At 48.2% G+C, this 20,655-nt stretch overlaps 1 protein-coding gene across 6 annotated transcripts in view; it reads left to right on the top strand.

Moving 5' to 3' along the window:
• The window catches only part of LOC113023492 (uncharacterized), a 72,629-nt gene that overhangs the window by 6,377 nt on the left and 45,597 nt on the right, over window positions 1-20,655 (top strand). For 4 of the 6 annotated variants that reach the window (XM_026169534.2, XM_080302267.1, XM_026169533.2 and 1 more), the window contains exons 2-4: window positions 14,308-15,506; window positions 15,984-16,409; window positions 18,151-18,358. In XM_026169534.2, coding sequence (XP_026025319.2) covers window positions 14,466-15,506; window positions 15,984-16,409; window positions 18,151-18,358 — 1,675 coding nt within the window. In that variant the 5' untranslated portion in view covers window positions 14,308-14,465. Of the gene's footprint in view, window positions 1-4,783; window positions 4,981-14,307; window positions 15,507-15,983; window positions 16,410-18,150; window positions 18,359-20,655 lie in introns of those variants that run through there. The other 2 variants (XM_026169532.2, XM_080302266.1) reach the window with 2 other exon arrangements.

Genomic DNA, 20,655 nt, shown 5'->3' with positions numbered 1-20,655 from the left:
ATACGACTCGGTTCTGCTTCTGTGCCGCAGCTTTGTTTACTTTTTCCCACCGAGGCTTCTAGACTTCTGATTGGCCAACATTTCTGCACGGTTAGGAATCTAGCGCCACCTGCTGCTTTGGCATGTTCATAGCAGCGTTTTCCTTCATTTCTGCCTTTATGTGTGGACGGGATTATTTTTTAAAACGGAAACGGAAAATCTCCGTTTTCAAAAATACCCGTGTACGTGTGGACGTAGCCTCAGTCTCTGACTGGAAGCGCTAATTCGTCATTCGGCTTTTGTCAGACTAAAGTAACTGTTAAAACTGTTTGAAAAGCTAAGCTATACAACAAGGAGAGATTGAGAATTTCCTTTTAGTTCTCAGTTTATTTGATATTGACAAAAGTTAGTCAGTTTTGTCTGTTCTTCTGTAACACAAACTAAGATTTATTTTTAGAATTAATATTTTGTTTCTAAGTGGAATTGACAATTTAGTCTGTTTTGTTTGTTCTATTTTGAAACTTAAACGCTTTAGCGGCTGCCTTTTGTGTAGTTTGCAATATTTGCCTTTATTTATCTGAAAAAGTCTCATGTTCCTTAAGTACATCTACCCTGTTGAACTTATTATGGGAAATAAATATTTAAAAACAAGCTGCTGATTATTTCACATTTTACTTGTGAGCAACGGCACATTTAAATCTTACAAATATAGTTATTTGGCTTATATCGTGATAGATATCGTTATCGCCTGAAATGAAAAAAACATATCGTGATATGAAAAAATCTCATATCGCCCAGCTCTAGTTTGAAGTGGATTTCATGAGTAAATGTGTGAAACTGGAGTGGGAGTGGTCAAAGGTGGCGAATCCTCTGTCGAGCTGGCAGCGGGGATTCTGAAAGTGATCGTGTTGATGGCGGTGGATCAGGTGACTGCGGTGTTGTTACACGCTGCATCGCGGTGAGACAACAGAAGCAGCTCTTTAAATTTGCAGGGTTTACATATTTGGACACGACAGAAATAAACCAACCTCAGATAAATCAAAGTCCGACACATTAAACTGAGTTATTGTTTAATAAAAATCTGAGTGCGGGAATCCTGAGGCCACACAGCGAGAAGCTGAGCCAGGAGCTGCTGCTGGTCATCAGGCTGAGCACGCCTGTGAAAGCAGACGTCGGAGTGTTCAGGTGTGCGAGGACGTGGTGCGAGGGAGGAAACATCAGCAAAGACCTCAGAGAAACAAACGCTGCTGCTGCTCATCAGTCGGGGCGTTTTAAGGTCGTTTCAAAATAATCTGAAGTCCGTCATTCTTCAGAAACGAGATGTCAGAGTGTCCAACCCTTAGGTTAAAGTTCACGATGGCACAAATTTAAAATCCTGTGAGGTTGTTGATCGGTGCAGTCCTGGAGTTAAAGGTTTTCCCTGTTCCTGTTGTTTTCCTATGCGCGCGCGCACACACACACACACACACACACACACACACACACACGTCGGGTATTCATATCTTGTGGGGACATCGAGCTGACATAACCTCTCACTAAAACCACATTCTGAGTCTCCAAATTGCCTTCAGACTCATGGGAACCAGGATCTTGGTCCCCATAAGGGCTGCCAGTCCCCACCAGAGGTGGGCAGTAACGCATTACTTGTAAAAAAGTAATCAGATTACTGTAATCTGATTACTTTTTTCAGGTAACGAGTAAAGTTTTATTATTGCAAAAACGGTAATTAGATTACCGTTACTTTCCCGTAGGAACGCTGCGTTACTGCGTTACTAAAACCGTGATTTTTTTTTTTGCGAGAATGTCTCATGACAGTGACGTAAGCGAGTGCGCTGTTCGTGACAACAGCTGTGTGCAGATCAACAGTGGATCACATATCGAGTGCGGGAGAGAGTATGAGCGTGCAGCGTTTAAAGCGTGGAAGTACTGACCTTACTTTGAGTTTGATTCCATAAAAAGTGACAAAAACATTAGTGTCCGCTGTGCGTGGGAAGAAAACTTCTTTTTACAGTGAAAAAACCCCTAAACTTCCAAACAAGCACCGAGTAGCTACGACGTAATGGGAAACTCACAGAGAAACTCGCGGATTCTTCCACTGACCGCGGCACACCTGCACCAGGGTAACCCTCCGCCTACCCTGCTCCTGCTTTACAGGTGAAAATAGAGCAACAGGACAGCTGAGTCTTTGACTTTATTTATTTTCTGCTGTGTTTTACTTGCATCTATTTGAAAGACTGAGTGTAAACACAAAAATATTTTATTTTATGTGCTGGAATGTGCAGAAAATAGCTTTAAATGTTAAACTAATTTCTTCCAGTCAGAGAATGTTGCATATAATTAAATTTTTGTTTGATGCATAAAGTTAAAAGATTAAAACTAATAAAACAAGTTTTAAAAAGAGACTTTTCCATTTGATTACATTTTGTATGATGGATTATGTAGAAAAAGTAGAATTGGGCTGAAAGATCTATCACTTTATCACCTATTCAGGTTGTAAATCGTGTTTTTAAAAAGTAACTAAGTAATTAATTACTTTTGAAAATAAGTAATCAGCAAAGAAATTGGATTACTTTTTGGGGGAAGTAATCAGTAATTAGTTACTGATTACTTTTTTCAAGTAACTTGACCAACACTGGTCCCCACAAGTATAGTAAATGTCCAATTCTTGGTCCCCACAAAGATATAAATACACACTTACACGACTATAAGTTTGTGGCAGCTTGAAGGACGGCGGCAGGCGCGGTCCACCTGAGAGACGAGCTGCTGTGGGGAGTCGGAGCTGCCGGTTTATCAGCAAACATTTTCCTTCCTGCGTCAGGCCGGCAGGAGATGATTAGAAAGCCTATTTCAGTCGCAGCCACTCGTCGTTCTGGGACCTGCGAGCTTGTGCTATCTGGGCTCTCGCTGTCTCGAAGTGGCAGGATGTGAAAATGTGCCACAGAAGAGGATCGTGCTCTCTGCCTGGAAGCTTCAGTCGTGGCTCGTACATGTACAAAATTGACACACGTGCAGAAACGTGTTGATCGTTCTGTGGACACGCCCACGCTTTAACACACGCTCGTGTTCTTCTGTCGCCTTCGTCTGTGTTTGTCCTCTGAGATGTTTTCCATGCTGTGAGTTGCTGTCACACGGCACGGTGAGATCTAAAGGTAATCAGATTACTGTTGGTCATTAGTTTTCCTCTGAACAACCAAACTGTTTGTGCTTCAATAATTTGTGGATAAACTGTGTCACGTAGTTTTGGGTGCAGGAGGCTGCTCGAAGTTTCGGGGTTTGTGAGAGGACTGTGCACGTGACTCAAATATTATAAGAACTCACATTTAAAAATGTGTTTCGCTGAAAAACCGTTAGAATGTGAAGTTTGTGAGAAACAGACGCGTAACATCCTGTCACGCACAAATTATGACTCCAGCTTTGAGAAGCTGACGCTTGCAGCACAGACGTGGTCGGCGAGGACAGGGTTGGTGAAATTAAGTGGTTTTATTGGCTTTACTGGGTCAGCTGATTGGTCAGTCAGCCATGTTGGATGTTTTGTTGCTGCAGGCTCTCGGCGCTGGCGTCTGCTGGATCATGCAGTGCAGTCTTAACGCGTGTTTGAACGTTTGGATGTTTTTGGTTTTTTGAGATGTGATAAAACTTTGCACTCGAACTTTGTTGGCATTTCTGAAATATGAAGTGACGCTGCCACAGTCCAGCCGGGCGCTACGGCCTCGTGAAACCGAACGATCATCTGTGTCCAGCAGACCGATAACTGAGAGTCACCCAGAACCTTCCTGCGGGTTGTAATAAAAACTCTTCACCTGCTGGAGTTTCGATTGTCTCTGCTGCCCCCACCCAAACAGAGCTGATGGAGGCTGACACCAGTAACTATCAGTGCTGGTGCTGCTTCTCCTTGGAACTTCCTGTTGACGCTCTCATAGTCAGATCATGTTTGTAATGTTGTAAGAATGATGTTCTTTGTAAATCGTTCACTGGTTGGTGATTGTGACATGCCTTATTTTACTGTTATCAGCCATAAATAGCTGCTAGTGAAAGTAGTGTGACGCTGCTCACATGCTGTCTGTGGATGCAGCTTCATGACTAAGCCAGGTAGCTTTACGTGTGTGTGTGTGTGTGTGTGTGTGTGTGTGTGTGTGTGTCATCTGCAGAGTTCTGTTAATAAGACGAATGCCCACCAATAGCAGCCCTGCGCTCGGATCAATTGGCAGGACGTGCATGACTAATTTAAATAATCACTTAGATCTGCTCTCCCATTGGCCCGTCCTCCCCCCCTCCCCCTCCTCTACATCAGATTACACAGGATACTTTTCCATTACTCTCACTGGCCTTTTTCCTCCAGCAGTCCCAAACCTTCCTCTCCGTCCTCCCCTCCAAAAAAACACCTAACTCCTGTAACCAATAACAAGGAGGGGGCCCAGTGCTGCTTAGCAACAGCCAACCAAGCTGGAGGGGTCAGCACTGGACCCTCCCGTGTGTTTCAGGGTGGAGGCTGGACCTGACCGGGGTTGGGTTACCTGGCAGACACACTCACGCAACTTCTCTGTAAACATGGGACTGACTTTCCCTCCCACACCAGACCTTGGGGAAGGTGTGTGTGTGTGTGTCTGTGCGCGTGTGTGTCTGTGCGCGTGTGTGCCTGCCTCGCACACGTGCACTGTTTCTTGTTACTGCAGCACTGAGCAGCGTGCCTCTGCTCCAGAACCAAAAAGGGAGGTGTATCCCTCCCTCTCTCCCTCCCTCAGTCTCCTCCCTCCCCCTCTCGACCACCGTCACAGCCTGCGTAGCCTTCCCCGTTCGCTCACACACACAGCGGTGACGGGATAATACACAACGCATGAATGTACTGTGCAGCAGGACGAGTGTGTGAGGAGGAGGAGGGTGGTGTGTGTGTTTGAGGACAGTGTGAAGCGAACGAGCTGAAGGAGCTGAACAAGCTCCCACCAATCTTCTGTTTTTATGCTGGATGTGTTTTTGCAGCACTGCAGGCTGAGAAGGAGAAGAGTAAGTTAAAGCTGCGGCAACAGTGTGTGTGTGTGTGTGTGTGTGTGTGTGTGGGGCATTAGGTCTTGGAGCACGAGCAGTGTGTGCGCACTTTGAATTGTTGGCTGGTGCAAAACAAATGGATCATGTAACATTAACTTGTGTCACAGTTAATCTTTTGCAGCCGGCTTCATTAGCTGTAAACTGTTAACTTCAGAGTAAATAAGCCGACGAAACACTTCTCGTGCTGTAATGAGTCTGATGATGGTATTTAAACTTCCTGCTGCAGCGTCCGCTCTTATGTAAAGTGGAGCTGCTGCACATGGATAAGTAACGGCCGACTGTGGAGACACGGAGGTGATGGCGTGCAGTCCTTCCTTTGGCGTCTGTGATGGTTTCCAGATGCTTTCAGAGGATCGTTCATGTAACTGAATCCTGTACAAATGTACACACAGCTGCAGCACAGACTCACAACTCTGCAGCCACCTCGGAGCCAGTCCAGGCCGATATTCCTGATGGCCGCCTTAACGAACGCGGATGGAGCCGTAACTTTCGTCTCCATGGTGACCGGGACATTTAAACCGCACAGCTCGTCTCCAGTCTAACCTGATTAGATTTCCTTTAAAGAAAAACTCAAATTATTTAAACTGCTGAAGCGTTTTGCTGTAAGTTGTCCTTCACTGCATGCACAGCATCAAAACAACAAACTGCTTTGGCTCCTCCCACCAGAGCACTAAACAAACATGTTAATTCACATCATGGCAACAATAGTGCACTTACCTGTGTCTCTATGGTGATAACAGACCGGCGAGCATGATTGGTTCTTCTGTTCTCTGGCTGAGCTGATTGGCTCGTTGGGGGAAGCTTCGAGACGAGTGTTTGCATTGGTTCTTACCTGTACAGGTAAACGTGAGGCCGACACCTGCAGTTACATTAATCATTATATGGTTTTAACCCTTTAAGGCCCCTCTGAGCGTTCTGAACATCAGCTAGCACAATAATCTTTGTGCTTGTGACATCAGAGGAGTCGTGCTTCCATAGCATGCATCCAGCTTGTCCAGGTCGCGGTTTCCTTCCACATATGGCTTTGCTGATCCGATCAGCTGTTCATAGCACTTCCTGCGCTGGAATAAACGTCAGCGCGAACTATTTCATGTCCTGGAAGTGACGTCATTTTTCATGGGACACGTAGTTTTTATCCTGCAGGCCTTTCAAAGGTTCCCTGGTGTTTGTGAAAGTCGTGTTGGACTTCATGCTCTCCTGTACGGTTTCTGAGACGCTCAGAACTGAAACTGCTGGAAATGGTTTGTTTTGATGCTGTTTGTTTGCAAATTGTTTATAAACATTGGTCTATCTCAAAAATGAAACTATGAAGACATGATTTTGTGCAACTTTTTTGCATTTACAGTCTTGAACTTTCTATAACTAGAAATGTGTTGAAAAAAGTTCAGTTTTTTTGTAGGTTGTTTTTGCACTTTATGTAGTTAATATGGACGTAATGCCTACATGTTATTATAATCTGTGATATAACAGTTGTATTGATGTATAACCACAAAACCTCTATCCGTCCCACACGTGGGAGATCAATCGATCGATCGAATAAAAGTTTTCATGATATGACAGTTGGAAGCCTCACAGGAGTCATGTGATGCCTCTCAGTGTAACAGGCGTTGCCTCTGATAGGTTGGGTTATTACGCCTGCTGAGAGGAGCCGAGGCTTCGTGGTTCCCAGAGGACGCTGGGTCCGCTTTAGAACGCAGCGCCACATCTGCGTGTCAGAGCGAGGCCTCGTAGCAGCGGTTTTAAATATTAATGATGTCTGGAGAAGCTTGAAATGTGGAAAAATCGGGGAGATTCTCTAAGATCAGCCACAGAGGAGTTTGAGCCCTCCTGTGGGTGCCGTCAGCTTCAGGAACATTTGGTTCATGCAGTGGAAAAAAAACCACATCATGTGTGGGCATTTCTGACCATGTATGGACACGTCATGTGATCTGGGTCTGTATTTTTACCGATGGGAAGCTCTGCAGCTCTATTTCCAGAACAATCCGTCACTGGACTTCTAACAAAAATGTAATGGACTGAAATGAAAACGGCGACAGGAAGAACGGGCCTGCAGATGTAGGTGCTCGTTCGTTAGCACAGGTGTCCACGTGGAACCGTTTGTGTCACTGCGGTAATGAGGCAGCGTTTCCACGCCGACCCCATCAGCTGCGCAGGTATTGATCAGTGAGCCCGCCCCGAAGGCCAGCTAGCTGGTTACATAATGGCTCCATCCACACGCTGCTGTGTGACCTCTGGACCAGCCGTCATTAGACTGCCATCCAATCAGCTCGCAGCGCTCTCTCTCACCCTCGCTGTCCATTAAGTGTCAGGCTGATGAGAAGTCATCCTCATGCTGTTTCCCCTGAGAGACTGTTCTGCTTACTGTGCTTCAGCTGGTTAATGCAGGGAAATATAGTGACTGTTATGTCATCTGAACACACACACACCTCTGCAGTGCCTGCAGTGTTTAGACAGCACCTCACACGCAGTCGAGCTCGTCTTCTCAGAATGACTAAGCACTTTATTTCTATGGTAACCACATTCACTGTATCGTGTGTGTGTGTGTGTGTGTGTGTGTGTGTGTGTGTGTGTGTGTGTGTGTGTGTGTGTGTGTGTGTGTGTCTGCAGTGATGGCAGCTCTGTGCTGTAAGGTGATGCAGTGAGTGTGATGCTGCCAAGTGTTGCTATGAAGGAAAGGTGAGCCTGCTGCCTGTTAACGAGCTCTCTGATTGGCTCGGTGCCGGTGAAATGAGAGCAGAGCCGCAGTCGTTCCTGCACATCAGATGGTTTCAGTTTCGAATAAATCCTGCAGATGGCTCGGTTGGATTTTGTTGTTATTGAATCATTAGTAGATAAATCCCTTGCTGTCGTTTCACCTGTTGGGATGAAGGGAGGGCCGAGTATGAAGGCGAAGCTGTGGATTTGCTGTCATGAGGGCGCCGTGGGTACCCGCTGAGCGAATGACCTCGAGGATGCGATCTGCAAAAATGAGCTGAAGGGTGTCTCTGCTCAGTGAGCTCGGGCGGTTTAGGTATCGGACTGTAATGTGAAACCGCTCAGGTACCAGGTAATCTAAGCAGCCTGAGACGTAACATCAGCCTGGAAACCAGACAAATCTGGGAGCTCATGTTTCATTGGCTCTGGCCCTGAATGTGTCTGCCCTCCCCTCGTTTTCAGACAGATTTCCGTCTGGCTCCGCCCTACGGTCTTTCTTTTTTCTTGGAAACTCAGATTATGTCATACTCTGTCCAGTTACAGCCTGAATTATTTAGCTGTGTGACAGTGAGAACAAAACCCCGGTGCACACCTGTCACTACCCTGATCTGCATTTAGGCCTCTGAATCGTTTAGTTTCACTTAGTTCTGCAGAATATTTGGACTGAATTTTTGCTTTGAGCTCCAAACCTGCAGTTCCTCTGACGCCCAGCAGAGGCAGCAGTGAGTCAGTCCCCCATGTTAAACATTTCCAGCAGAAATAGACACGTTTGCAGCCTGATACACAAACTGTTTGGTGTCATAGGAAGTTTACATTATTAGGGGCGTGGCTTCTCTGACTGACAGGTAGATGGTGACACAGGTGGCTGTAGCTGCTAGCTGCCTGCTAAGCTTTAAAGCTAATTGTGCCTGAACTGGACTGTTTGTGCTGTTAGAGCCTTTTGGAGCATGTTAATGACGTCATGTGACCAATAACATGGCTGCTGTGAGGTTACTGTAGTAACAGAGTTAGAGAGCACTAATCAGCAGATATCTCTGGATGCAAAAAGCTAGCTACCATTAGCTGTGTGTGTGTGTGTGTGTGCGTGTGCGTGTGTGCGTGTGTGTGTGTGTGTGTGCGCGTGTGTGTGTGCGCGCGTGTGTGTGCGCGCGTGTGTGTGTGCGCGTGTGTGTGTGTGTGTGTGTGTGTGTGTGTGTGTGTGTTGCAGTCACTGACCTACAGGTCAGCAGTACACCCGTGCCTCTGACACCTCACCTGTTGTTGGTCATTGTCCTGTAGCGTACAGGTTCGTTTAATGTTTCCTTTTCAGAAGTAATTGATTACTCACAGAACTGGAGATCAAAGTAATCAGAGTATCAGGTTAGAAACAGTTTCTGAGCACCTCGTGTTGCTGAACAGTGATTTCAGTGCAGTTCCTCCACAGGGCTGTTATGAAACGCTGCTGTGAGCTTCCTTCATGTTCTTCATGGTCCAGTGAAGCACAGTCGTCCCTCACAGAGCACAAATATTAACCGACTGCAGCGTCCTGCACTGAGCTCCTCTGCAGCACTCTGCAGGTCAGAGCTCCTCACTTCAGTGTGTGTGTGCGCGCTCACAGTCCAATCAGCAGCCTGCATGATAGTTTAGTTCCTGAACTTGAATTGAACGATCAGCTGTAAACAATGGAGCCGACTGTTAGCCACCAACAGCTGCTAGTGCGGCGAGCGGCGAGCTGCGGCTGGCACCGCCCACTCTGAGGTTGATCATCGGCTTCTTGTGGACGCTCAGACTGAGGCTCATTAAGGTGAAAAACCACAAAGAAAGGAGGAAAAACCTATTTTTATTCCTGAGCAGCTTTGCATGAGTCACAGTTTAAAATGAACCGTGACTCATTCTGAGCTGTGAAATGCTCAGTATGGATGCCTGAAACGACCATATTAGGGATGTCCCCTCTTGATGACATCATATAGATCCAAGAGTAGGAAAAAGTTTTTGGCTCAGAGGGATTCCTCGCTCTTGAACACCGACTCAACGTGAACAGGAGGCGTGACAGAAAACGGGAAAAGTCAAGTAGGCGGTGAGAGAACCTGCACCTAAAATCACAACAGACGAGCTTTTCCTTCACTAACCTGGAGGTTAAAGAACAGTTGGAGCACATTCGGTGCTAAAGCAGGCTTTGCAAACAATTGGATAAGCGTGCGCTCAACAAGGCGCTGAAGGAAGAGAAAAAGGAAGTGATGGCTCTCTCTTTTCCTGCCGTGACCTCGAACACCAGCGGCCTGTTTTTGTGGCGTTGCAGAGGTTTGAGGACAAACGTGCAGAGGAAAGACGACAGATTTCCAGGTTCACGTGTTAAAACATTGTTTTGTTTTAACCCCAGGAGCTCGGGTTGGTTTCCATTCCATCATCTTTGTGTGGTTCATTGTGCAACGCTAAGAAATGATGAGTTAAACAAGCGGTCTCCCTCCTGCTGAGTGTTTCACATTCAGATCAGAGTGAGGTCAGCCTCCATCGCAGAAGCTGATTCATTCAGTGTTTGTGATTATTAGAGCCAACCAAAGAAACCCCTACATCAGGGTCTGCTGTGCTGCTGCCAGAAAGGCTGAGGGCTGTCCTTATGAACAAAACAAACACCCCCTGCTGAGCTGCTTTAAAAGCCTGAAAGGACAAGCAGAAGTCAGACGCAAAGCTGCACCTCTCGAGTTCAGACCGACTCAGAGGAGAATCAAGTTTTAAAAGTCGGTGTTGCTGGTCAAAAAAGTTTGTTTTTTTCTGTTACTGCTGATAGAAATATGAAACTTTTACTAAATAAGAACATGAGAGCAGACTGTAACAGATACTGCTCTGTTAAAAAGCAGAGCTGAGAGAAAGTAACAGTGGGGGCGGAGCCTAGAGCAGCACAGAGGAAAGTGCAGAGTCGAAGGCTGTAGCTGCTAGCTCTCTGCTACGCTGCACCTCAGCGGGACCTCTGCACCGTGTTCGTGCTGTTGGAGCGTTTTTAATAACATCATCTGACCAATAACACGGCAGCTGTGTGGTTACTGTACTGACAGATGGTCCAAGGAGGCGGAGCTCCAGTTTTCAGTGAAATTCTAGAATTTTATTTGGATGTTTCTGAGGAATAATTAGCAGCTGTCTGTGTGAGGTTCACATAGCTAAGCTAGCTAGCGTTAGCTAATAGTTATAAACAAGCACCAACGTTCACGCCAGAAGCAAATGGGTGACAACATGGTGGCTAATTCCATCTTTTATATACAGTCTTTGCAGTGTCCTCTCATTTGAGCGTGGCGTCTCAGTTATTTCCTGTTACGACCCCACTCTCCCTATAAGTAGTCTCATTTGTCTGTTATATTTTAAGCACATCTCTGCATGATATTGTATCCTTATTAACATTAAAGAAAACAAAAGAAACGTAGATCAACTTCAATCAAAGAATATCTTTAACATTTTTTTGTCTGAAAATTTGTCTGAAATTTAAGAAAATAAAACCTTATTCAAACTAAAAACATTTGACTGACTTGAACCATCTGCTTCTGAATAATAAAATGAAAGAAACTCAATAAATGCAGGTCCTCAAAAACTCACTCGGGCCTCCTCAAACATATAAAACACTTTAACCGAGTCAGAGTGAAGCCGAGCGCTACAGACGCACCGCCACATTTCCTCGTCTTAGCTTTCTGAGACTTTTGTTTGTCCCGTCATCTCCGCCTGTCTTTTCGTCACTGTTAAATATTTTTCTTGAGGGTTTGTTTGCTGCACTTTGTGTCTCCTGCTCTGTGCTGTGTGTGCGCACGCTCGGTGCAAAAAACCCTGCCACCTGCTGTAGTGGATGTGCAATTACACTTTATTCTAGCACAGCAAACCAAGCCCGTTCCCGGCATCAGCATAATGTTTGTGATCTGTTGTAGATGCACTGCTGAGCAGCATTTACTACCCTACACTACTTCAGTGTACGTGATGTTAGCCGTGGATGCTGATCTGGGGTCTTTGGCTGCTTTCGTATAAACCTGTGTTGTGGAGCTCGTTGGGCTCCGGGTGCTGTTGATAAGGGCCACCCTGTGCTGCCAGAGCAGCTCTGGTAGGAATGATTTTGTAAAGCTGGACTAAGACGCATAAAATACTTTGACTGTGTTCGGCTGTAACAGGTCAATCAAAATGGTTAAATCAGTGAATTTTGTGGATTTACTGATGCATGTTGATTCCCTCGTGGTCGCTGGGCCTCTCGTGCTGCTCGTTTCCTTTTCCACTCCATCCACTCTGGACTTAACCTGCTCGACAAGCGTAGCAGGGACCTTAGCTTAGATTAGCCCCATTATTCCCTCACACACACACACACACACACACACAGCCAGAGGCTGGTGGGGAAACTGATCCTAACAGGAGTGGATGAGTCGTTTGGTTGTTGGAGGAGAGCTCAGGAGCTTTCGGTTCAGTTTCGAGGCTTCGTGTCAGAGAGAGCGGCGTCTCGCTCTGATGGAGGATGGTTCCCTCTGTGCCTTTCCTTCTCTGCACGGAGAACAGTGCGGTCATCAGTTTGGATCATTAATTTCATTTGACTTTATCTGATAATCAGAGTGAGGAGTGTCTGCAGTCTGAGTAAAGCTCTGAAATAAGGCTGAAATGAGCGGTCGTCAGGCTGTGTTTGAGTGCACGGTCTGCGATGGCCTGAGGGCATTCACTCTGTCAGAGCTGGGACAAACAACTCACCTGAAAGGAATTCATCACCACAAATCCATTTTTATGTGCACAGACGTGCAGTGAATGCACCAGGCGATCTAATGCGAGCTTGTGGTTTAGCTTGGAGTTTAAAAGATCCAGGATCAGCTGATCCTGCTTACACCGGTCAGTGTCTGAATCCAGCAAGCAGCAGTTTGGATGATGAGAGCATGATGTGCTTTATTCCTAACAACACGTGACACAAACAGTGCAAACATGCAGCTCAGAAGTGCAGCGACAGCAGCGAGAGGCTGCTGCAGCTCTCACACAGGTGAGCACAGGTGTCGGTCACTCTGCTGCTGGAGACGCTGAACCTTCCCAGAGTCTCTGATGTTCACAGCAGGTGAACTGCAGACACCTGAGAGAGGAAGTGAGGTGATGCTGACAGCGTCTGCCTGAGCTCAGCTTGTGCATTATGGAGGCGCAGAGACTGAAGGGATTAGGCAGCACAGGGCAAAGTGATGCACGTCTCAGCTCCGAGATAATGACACATCAAAACTATAAGAATTAAACATCTTTATCATAGTCGCAGGTAAGCAGAGAAGTCTGTCTCTGTCTTTTGTCCTTTTAAACACAAACAGAGGGAAATGTTGTGAGTTCAGTGAGGAAGTGTTTCCTGCAGCAGCCTGACAGCGAGTGTCGCCCACAGGCTCTGCTGCCATTACCGGATAATGGAGCAGCAGCGCTGTCCTGGATCTGAGCGCCTTTATTAGCTGCTCCTCTTTCTTTGTCCCTGACACACAGACACACACACACAGACACACACGCACGCACAGACACACACGCACGCACACACACACACAGACACGCACACACACACGCACGCACACACACACAGACACAGACACAGACGCACACACACACACACAGTTGTGCTTTCATATCCTTGTGGGGACATCTAATTGAATGCTTTCCCTACCCACTTATCCCATCCCTCAGCCTGACCGTAACCCAACTGTGACCCTGACACTAAAACCACGTTCTGAGCCTCAAAAATACCTTCAAACTGGTGAGGACGGGCACTTTGGTTCCCACAAGTATAATAAACTTCCGAATTTTGGTCTCCACAAAGATTACATGGTAATTACATGAGTACATGGTAAACACACACACATGTAGGCAGAAACGCAGACAGCAGGTCAGATTTTGGTGCGTGATGAACTTTGAAGGTGTTGCTCACCTGTCGGGATTCTGACTCTGTCGTCTTTTTGCTGCAGTGATCAGTGCAGCCTGCAGAGGGCAGCATTTCTCAACTTTCACTGCCCGTTGTTGCAGCAGCAGCAGTTTTAATGCACACTCAGAGCTTTGCTTCCTGATTGGATGAATCCTGAGCACTTTTCTTCTGCCTGGTTCTTTGTGACAAACCTCTGGAAACCTCGTCTGTCAGGGAGAGACCGCTCTCATGCACGAGACGACGATGATGATGATGATGATGATGGACAGGATAACTTCGTTGACTGATCAGTATATGAGATGTTTACCTGAAGCAGCTGCAGCTGATGTTTGTTTTCTTGTTTTCTGCGCAGGTTAAATGTTAGATGACGATGTGAAGACTTTCAAACTTGCTTCATGAGTCTGTGTCGAGCTGTTATTTGCTCGGTGACAATCTTTCACTTGATATCTGACCGGAGGATCGAAGCGGTATCGCCGTGATGCTTCTTACTGTCGGTGACCTCGCCGTCAATAAGATGATGCTGACAGGTGCAGAGGCAGCTTCTATGATTGCATTCACGTTCGTCCTGTTGAAAGTTTCGCTTCTTTGATTGTTGGCCGGAGTGTCGTTAGAAGGAATTTAGCCGATACTAACGTGCTGCTCTTCTTCAGCTCTGGTAATGATGAAGATTAGCTGCTGATGTTCGATCAGAGTCTAAACTGTAACTCTCTGTCTCCCTGCAGACTCTGGAACGTTTCCAGGTTCCTGAAAAATGTTTCGGAGCCACGATGTGAGGATCCGTCAGAGCGGTCGAGCCTTCGTGGAAGCGTTGGGGTGTGACTGTGTCGGTGGAAAGAGCGCAGCGCTGTGACGTCCTGACCGCGAACTTCCTGCCCTCGAGATGAGCACCTCCGAGCCCGCTAACAGTGTCCCCGTCAGGGGCGCGGGCGGCATGAAGCTCCCTCTCCACAGTGCGGGAGACCACAACGGGAATGCTTTCCCAATTTCGTCTTCCTCCTCTTCCTCGTCCTGCCTCGGGGAGTCGTCTCCTGAGTCGCTGCGGAGTCTGAGCGGGGGCCGGACCGACAGCCCGCTGGACTACGACATGTTCGACGTTACCCTGACGGCGGTGAAAACTGTGACTCTGAAGTCTGTCGTTTCAGACTGGGCGCCCGAGGAGGAGCGTAACCCGGACGATGGCGATGACGGTGACGACACCTCGTTGGGGAAATCTCAAACCGTGACGGAGTCCAACGACAACTCCGTGTCTGTTTACCTGGACGCCAACGGCGACGACTACCACCAGGACAGCTGGAACGACAACCTGACACTCGCCCGATCGCTGACAGGAAACGGCGGCCTCATCAACGAGGACGTCAGCAGTGGAAGCAGTAACGGGAGAAGGCGCAGCTCCTCACCTCCAGACTCGGACGCAACAGAAGTCGCTGCTGATGATGATGATGATGATGATGAAGAGGAGGCGTTGTTTGTGTCTGTGAGCTCTGATGTGGACGTGCAGAGAAGCAGTGCGATGATTGCGAGCTCAGGTGGTCGGTCAGGTGACGGCATCCAGGTGACGGAGGTTGAGGTGGGCGGGCCTGCGGTCCACTGTCCTCCAGAGCCGTCCACAGGACGTCACGCAGATCCTCCAGCCTCTGAACACCTCAGTGAAGACACACAGATGTCGACTGAAGATGTTAAGAAAACGAGCTCTCCTCCACCTGAAGAGGCTGAAACGGGTGTAGTGGGCTCCAAACCTCCGCCCTCCCAGCCTGACATGAGTCTGGCAGCAAGACCCAGACCTGCTCCCAGGTCAGCCGCCTCCACAGCTGCCAAACCGCCCGGTCCAGAAGCAAAGAGGGTTTCCAGAGTGGACTTAAAAGCAGTCAGAGCTAAAGTGGGATCACGCTCCGCCCCCTCCCCACCGAAACCTGCCACCCAGGTACACGGCAGCCAGGTGTTACTGTGTTTGCTGCACCTCCACCCCGACGTTCAGGGTCACTCGAAATGTTTTATGTGATAGACAACAAGTAATGTAATCACTGATTATTACTGGAACACCTGCACAGGTACACAGACCCATAATCAGCATAATCCATGTTAGCATGTTAGCATGTTAGCATCGACCTGTAGTCCCAGATTTCACTGAAAGTTTCCTCCAACAAGTCGGTGTAGCAGGAAGTGTAGTGCAGCTGCTCCCTGCACAACACCTGAACACAGGTCACATGGTCACTGACCAGTGTCACGTCACATCACATAAAAACCCTCAAAGTAATTTATTACTTGGCTTAGAAAAGAGTAAAGGGCGTGTTTAATAGAAGCACACAGCAGGGCCTTCTTTAAGTGAGCCCACACTCTGAGCTGTTGCTTATCAGGTGACATGAACACTCTGACATTTTCAAATGTGTCTTCTACTCAGAATAAATCTGCCCCGTCCAATGGGAAGAGAGCTGTGGTGAGGAAGGAGGTGCAGGCTGGTGATGGAGGTAAAAGACAGCGGTCGTCGGCAGGTCCCATCAAAGTGGCTGTGATCAGAGCAAAGAGCAGGAACATCAAGCCAAACCACAGGAAAGCAGCCGGGGAGCCGACCGTGCCGCAGGAGAAGAGTTTATCCGTCAGCCGAACCCTGTCCACTTCGACCAGCTCGCTGGGCTCCGAGGTCGCTGGGGAAAAACGCCTGAATGCTCCCAGGAAGGCTGACCGGGACGTGCCCGATAAATATGGAAAACCTGATGAGGGGGAAGCAAAATGCCCAAGTGAGGAGTGTGTGGAGGGGCAAACGGAGGGCTCAGGAGAGGCTTCGGTGTCGGCAGCCGCTGTGGAGAAACCACGGACGCCTACCAGGGTGAGTATGAAGAAGACGTGAACTGCACTCGTCTGCCTCATGAGAGTTTAAACATGTCGTTTTGCACACGAACGATCCGGGAACTCTGGCGGCTCGAGGTGCAAGAAGTAATTCGATATGTGCTTATTGTTGGCAGCACATCTGTGACATAACAGAGTGTCTGCATGTGAGGACGGAGGAGAGGTTTCCTCTCTGGAAACGGTTCAACACATGCAACACACATGAAGCGTGTTTATATACACACGCAAGTCTTTTTAAGCTTTTGCTGGGACAGAGAGCAGAGCTTAAACTGCCTCAGGGTGGATTTGAACATTAGCCCGGGTCGCTGCTCCACCCGCTGAGTTGGTATCGTCACCTCCATCCACGATATTTAATCCTTAACCAATCACAGGTGGTGTTTGAGCCACACCGTACTTTTATATCATATCAAAATAAAAGCTGCAAGACGTTAATGTTAAAGTTCCCAAGAAATGTCCGTCTGCAGGGCCTCCTGCACGCTGTGGCGTCCAGTCTGTGACCTGAGCTCAGGATTTACTTTGAATTCGTGTGAAGGCGGCATGTGGTGCAACAGGGCGAGCTGGATGCAGCGCTGGCGTGAACGTTTCCTCGTCAGCTGATGAGTTTGAAACTCGAGGAGATGAAAGATGAAACGAGCTTCCTGATAAATAACTGCGAGCTTTAGCTGCGCTGATGATGCGCTGAGTTTACAGGAGGGAGCGGTATGTGCACGGCGAGCGTGCACGGTCTCTGGTATGTGTTTTTGAAGATGTGTAAAACCTGCTGTCACAGGCCGCCCCGGGGGCGGGGCAGATACCTGTTAAACCCTGCTGTGAGAGTACGAATGTTTAAAGGGACACGTCACCACATAATCATCTGTGCACAGCTTAACTGCACGCTTCCTTCTGCAAAGCGATGTGGTTGGTGGCTGTAGTGTGGCGGGGAAAGTAGTTCCCGTCTGATTAGTAATGAATTCTGCAGAGGAGGTTCACGGCGCAGCGACGGGCACAGTTTCATGTCCCGTAAATATCTGAATATTCCACACAGACCGCGCACATGTGGTTTGAGTCGGGCCGACGTGACACTTGAGTTTGTTTTGGCAGCGATGACGGAAACGCTGCTGCACGCGTGCGCTCCATCTTTTCATGTATTACCAGACAATCAGCTGTGCTGCCAGCTTGCATGTTAACACATGATTTAGGGTGAACGCTGCAGTAATCCGCCGGCTCGGCCGAAGGAGGCTCCGAGGTTTCTGATCGGAGTCAATAAAGCAGCTGCTGAGCAGCAGTTTCTACAACACACACACACACACACACACACACACACACACACACACACACACACACACACACACTCTCTCTCTGCCATAAACTCGCTCCATGTGTGCTCGTGTACTCAGAGGGGGAGGAACATGGAGGGGTGGGGGCGGGGAGAGAGAAAGCTCCTGGCCCCGTCCGAGCTCGGGTTCTCGAGGGGAGTGTACGACACAATGGCAACTGTTTTTGCCCTCCTCGTAGTTGCAGCACACTCCCAGTTTCCCTCCTCCTCATTTCCTTCCCTCCTTTTCCTCCTCCCCTCCAGTTTTAAAAAAATCTCTCTCTCTCTCTGTCACTCCTCCCCTGCTTCGCTCGTCCACATTTCCGACTCCGAGTGGGGAATGGCTAACACCATGGTCTCGCTCTGCAGCTCCGAGCTGGGGCCCCTCGGCTGGGACGCCGTCACTAAACGTCAGCTCTTCTTACAGAAAGTCTCCTCCAAGCTGGGACCCCGCCCCAGGCCTCAGGGAAGAGGCACCAGAGCAGACCGCGGGCCCTCGGGACCAGCTCCGGGCTCAGGGACCGGACCTCCAGGTCAGGGGAGCCCCGGACCCAGGCAAGCCCAGACGGATGGCTCCACGCTGGGAAAAGGTGGGCCGAGTGCTGGGAGTGGAGCTCCAACCACCAAGAGTCAGAGTGAGTCAGTGCAGTGCCTGCTCTCTGAGCACATACCTGAGACAGACACACACACACACACACACACACACACAGCAGAGACCTAACATACAGTGAGTTTGCAGCTGATGGTTTTGTTTTAGCTGCAGTTTTGCAGAACTTTAATTTATTCGTGTGTGTGTTGTTAGTTCCCTGTTGCTCTCGGAGGAAACACTCGGGGATGTTTTTTCCTCAGGCTGGTGTTTACTTCCTGTTTGTTCTTCCTTGTTTGTGTTTTTCGTGATGATGCGTGTGGAGACGTGAGGTAAACTGCTGCTGAGGAGACTTGACTTAAACAGTGCTGTGGGCTCTACAGGGGGTCCAGTGGCCTGTAATTCCTGTGTGTGTGTGTGTGTGTGTGTGTGTGTGTGTGTGTGTGTGTGTGTGTGTGTGTGTGTGTGTGTGTGTGTGTGTGTGTGTGTGTGTGCAGCTTGTTTTCCAGAGTCACTGAGCCGCAGCGTCATTTACATAGCTGAAAATGCAGATGTGCCTGTTGTGGACGGAGTATTTGTGTGGAGACTCTGTGTAAAGGTCACGTTCTGCTGGACAAAAGCTCGTCTGTCCTCGTCGCTCACACTCGGGAACAAACGGACGTCTCTTGACCTGAAGACGGAAATCTAATGAATGGATTCTTCTCTGTGTTTGAGAGTCTGCACTTTGGATTTTTGCTGCAGGGGGAAATAAGCAGCGCTGAAATCTTCTTGCTAATAAGGATGCAGCTCGCCTTCGTGACTGTGCGATCATCTGTAAGGTTGGTGGGGTTGTGCAGGCAGCACACAGCTGTCACAGCTCCTGTGAACTGGAATCGAGTCATGCTCCACGTCGCCACAGACACTGGGACGGTTGAGTCTGCAGCTTCCAGGTCTGAAAGTTGGACCCAGTGCAAGATTGCCTTAAACCTGCGTTCTTGTTAATGTCCAGCAGGGGGCGGTGGCTCTGAAGTATCACTGTGACCTCAGCAAACACTTTCCTGCTGAGTTTGTTCTCTCTGTTTAACTCTTGAAACAGAGCAGTCAGACTGGAACACCTGACCAGGTATCCTCAGAGCACATCTGTAAGGTTTGGATCGGACACCTGCAGAGCTGCAATACATTGCTGAGCTCTCACAGGAAACACCTGGATGTACCAGCTGTTTGGAATGGTGTAGTTTGGTAGAGGTGTGTGCCTGAGGCTGCTGAAGTGGTCTGAATGAAACCAGGTGAGCCGAGCGTATCGAGCGCGAGCGGCGAGGAGCGACGTCTTGAGTCTCCAGCCATCAGTTATTAACACATGATTGTAGTTTGGAGCCACAGCACTGGACGCTGCAGCTGTGACGTTTGGGTGCAGATCTGCTGGCAGCGCTGCTGCGGACTCTGTTTGCACATTTCAAAGGGTTGATATTATTATTATTTAAAATTTTTTGCTTGTCCCGTTTGGATCTTTAGTCGTCAGAATTGTTGTCTGAAGGCCTGAAAGATGCCAAGTGGATTTACTTCACCAACTGGATCATCATGGCCGTATTGGTCCATTTGATCGACCTTTATTATAATTATGTATTTAATTGATTTGATTTTCAGTTGTTACAGATGGGACAGACATGACTGGGAGAAAGAATGAAAGAAAGAGGAGGAGATAAAGAAAAACAAAGAAAACACCATCACAATAAACTAGCTAACAGTAGATACTAAATACTACATGTTACTGTGCAGCACACAAGATCGACAGCGCACAATGTGCTTTGAGGTAGTAGAAAGTGTAGACAAGAAAGGTGTAGTTTGTGTCTGTGCACACCTGTGTGCATCAGCGCGCTTGTATTCAAAAGGTTTCTCCATGTAACGACCTGCTAGGGAGTGTGGGGAGACATAGACACAGACAGACAGGCGCACGCAGACACAAACGCGCATTCACACCACCGTATACACAAACAAATACTCGGCACTCACCCGACGTAGAGACAGACACAAATAGACAGTCGCACTCCCCAAACATGCTCTATATCCCGGGTCCAGGTACCCCCGCCCTCAGAGGGGCAAGCCGCACCCGGACCGGTTGATATCGTTTCTAACGTGTGCAGTTGTCTCGGGCTCGTGTCTGCAGCACCGTTTGCACAACATGAAACTAGTTTTCACTATTTTCTGTGCTCACAGCTCCTTTTTTGTGCGTTTGCATGTCGTGCATGAAATGCACAGCCATTATTGAAGTCGTCAGCAGGCAGCGAGTCGGCTCTTTGTTTCTTTAATATCGGGGTCGTGCACGTCGCAGCAGGAACGGTGGAGCCTGTTGGAGGCGCGCGCAAAAAC

Source organism: Astatotilapia calliptera, chromosome 6 (genome assembly GCF_964374335.1).
Source record: "Astatotilapia calliptera chromosome 6, fAstCal68.1, whole genome shotgun sequence".
NCBI lineage: Eukaryota > Metazoa > Chordata > Actinopteri > Cichliformes > Cichlidae > Astatotilapia > Astatotilapia calliptera.
Note: the sequence above shows the minus strand (reverse complement) of the source record. Positions and strands in the feature narration are given on the sequence as shown.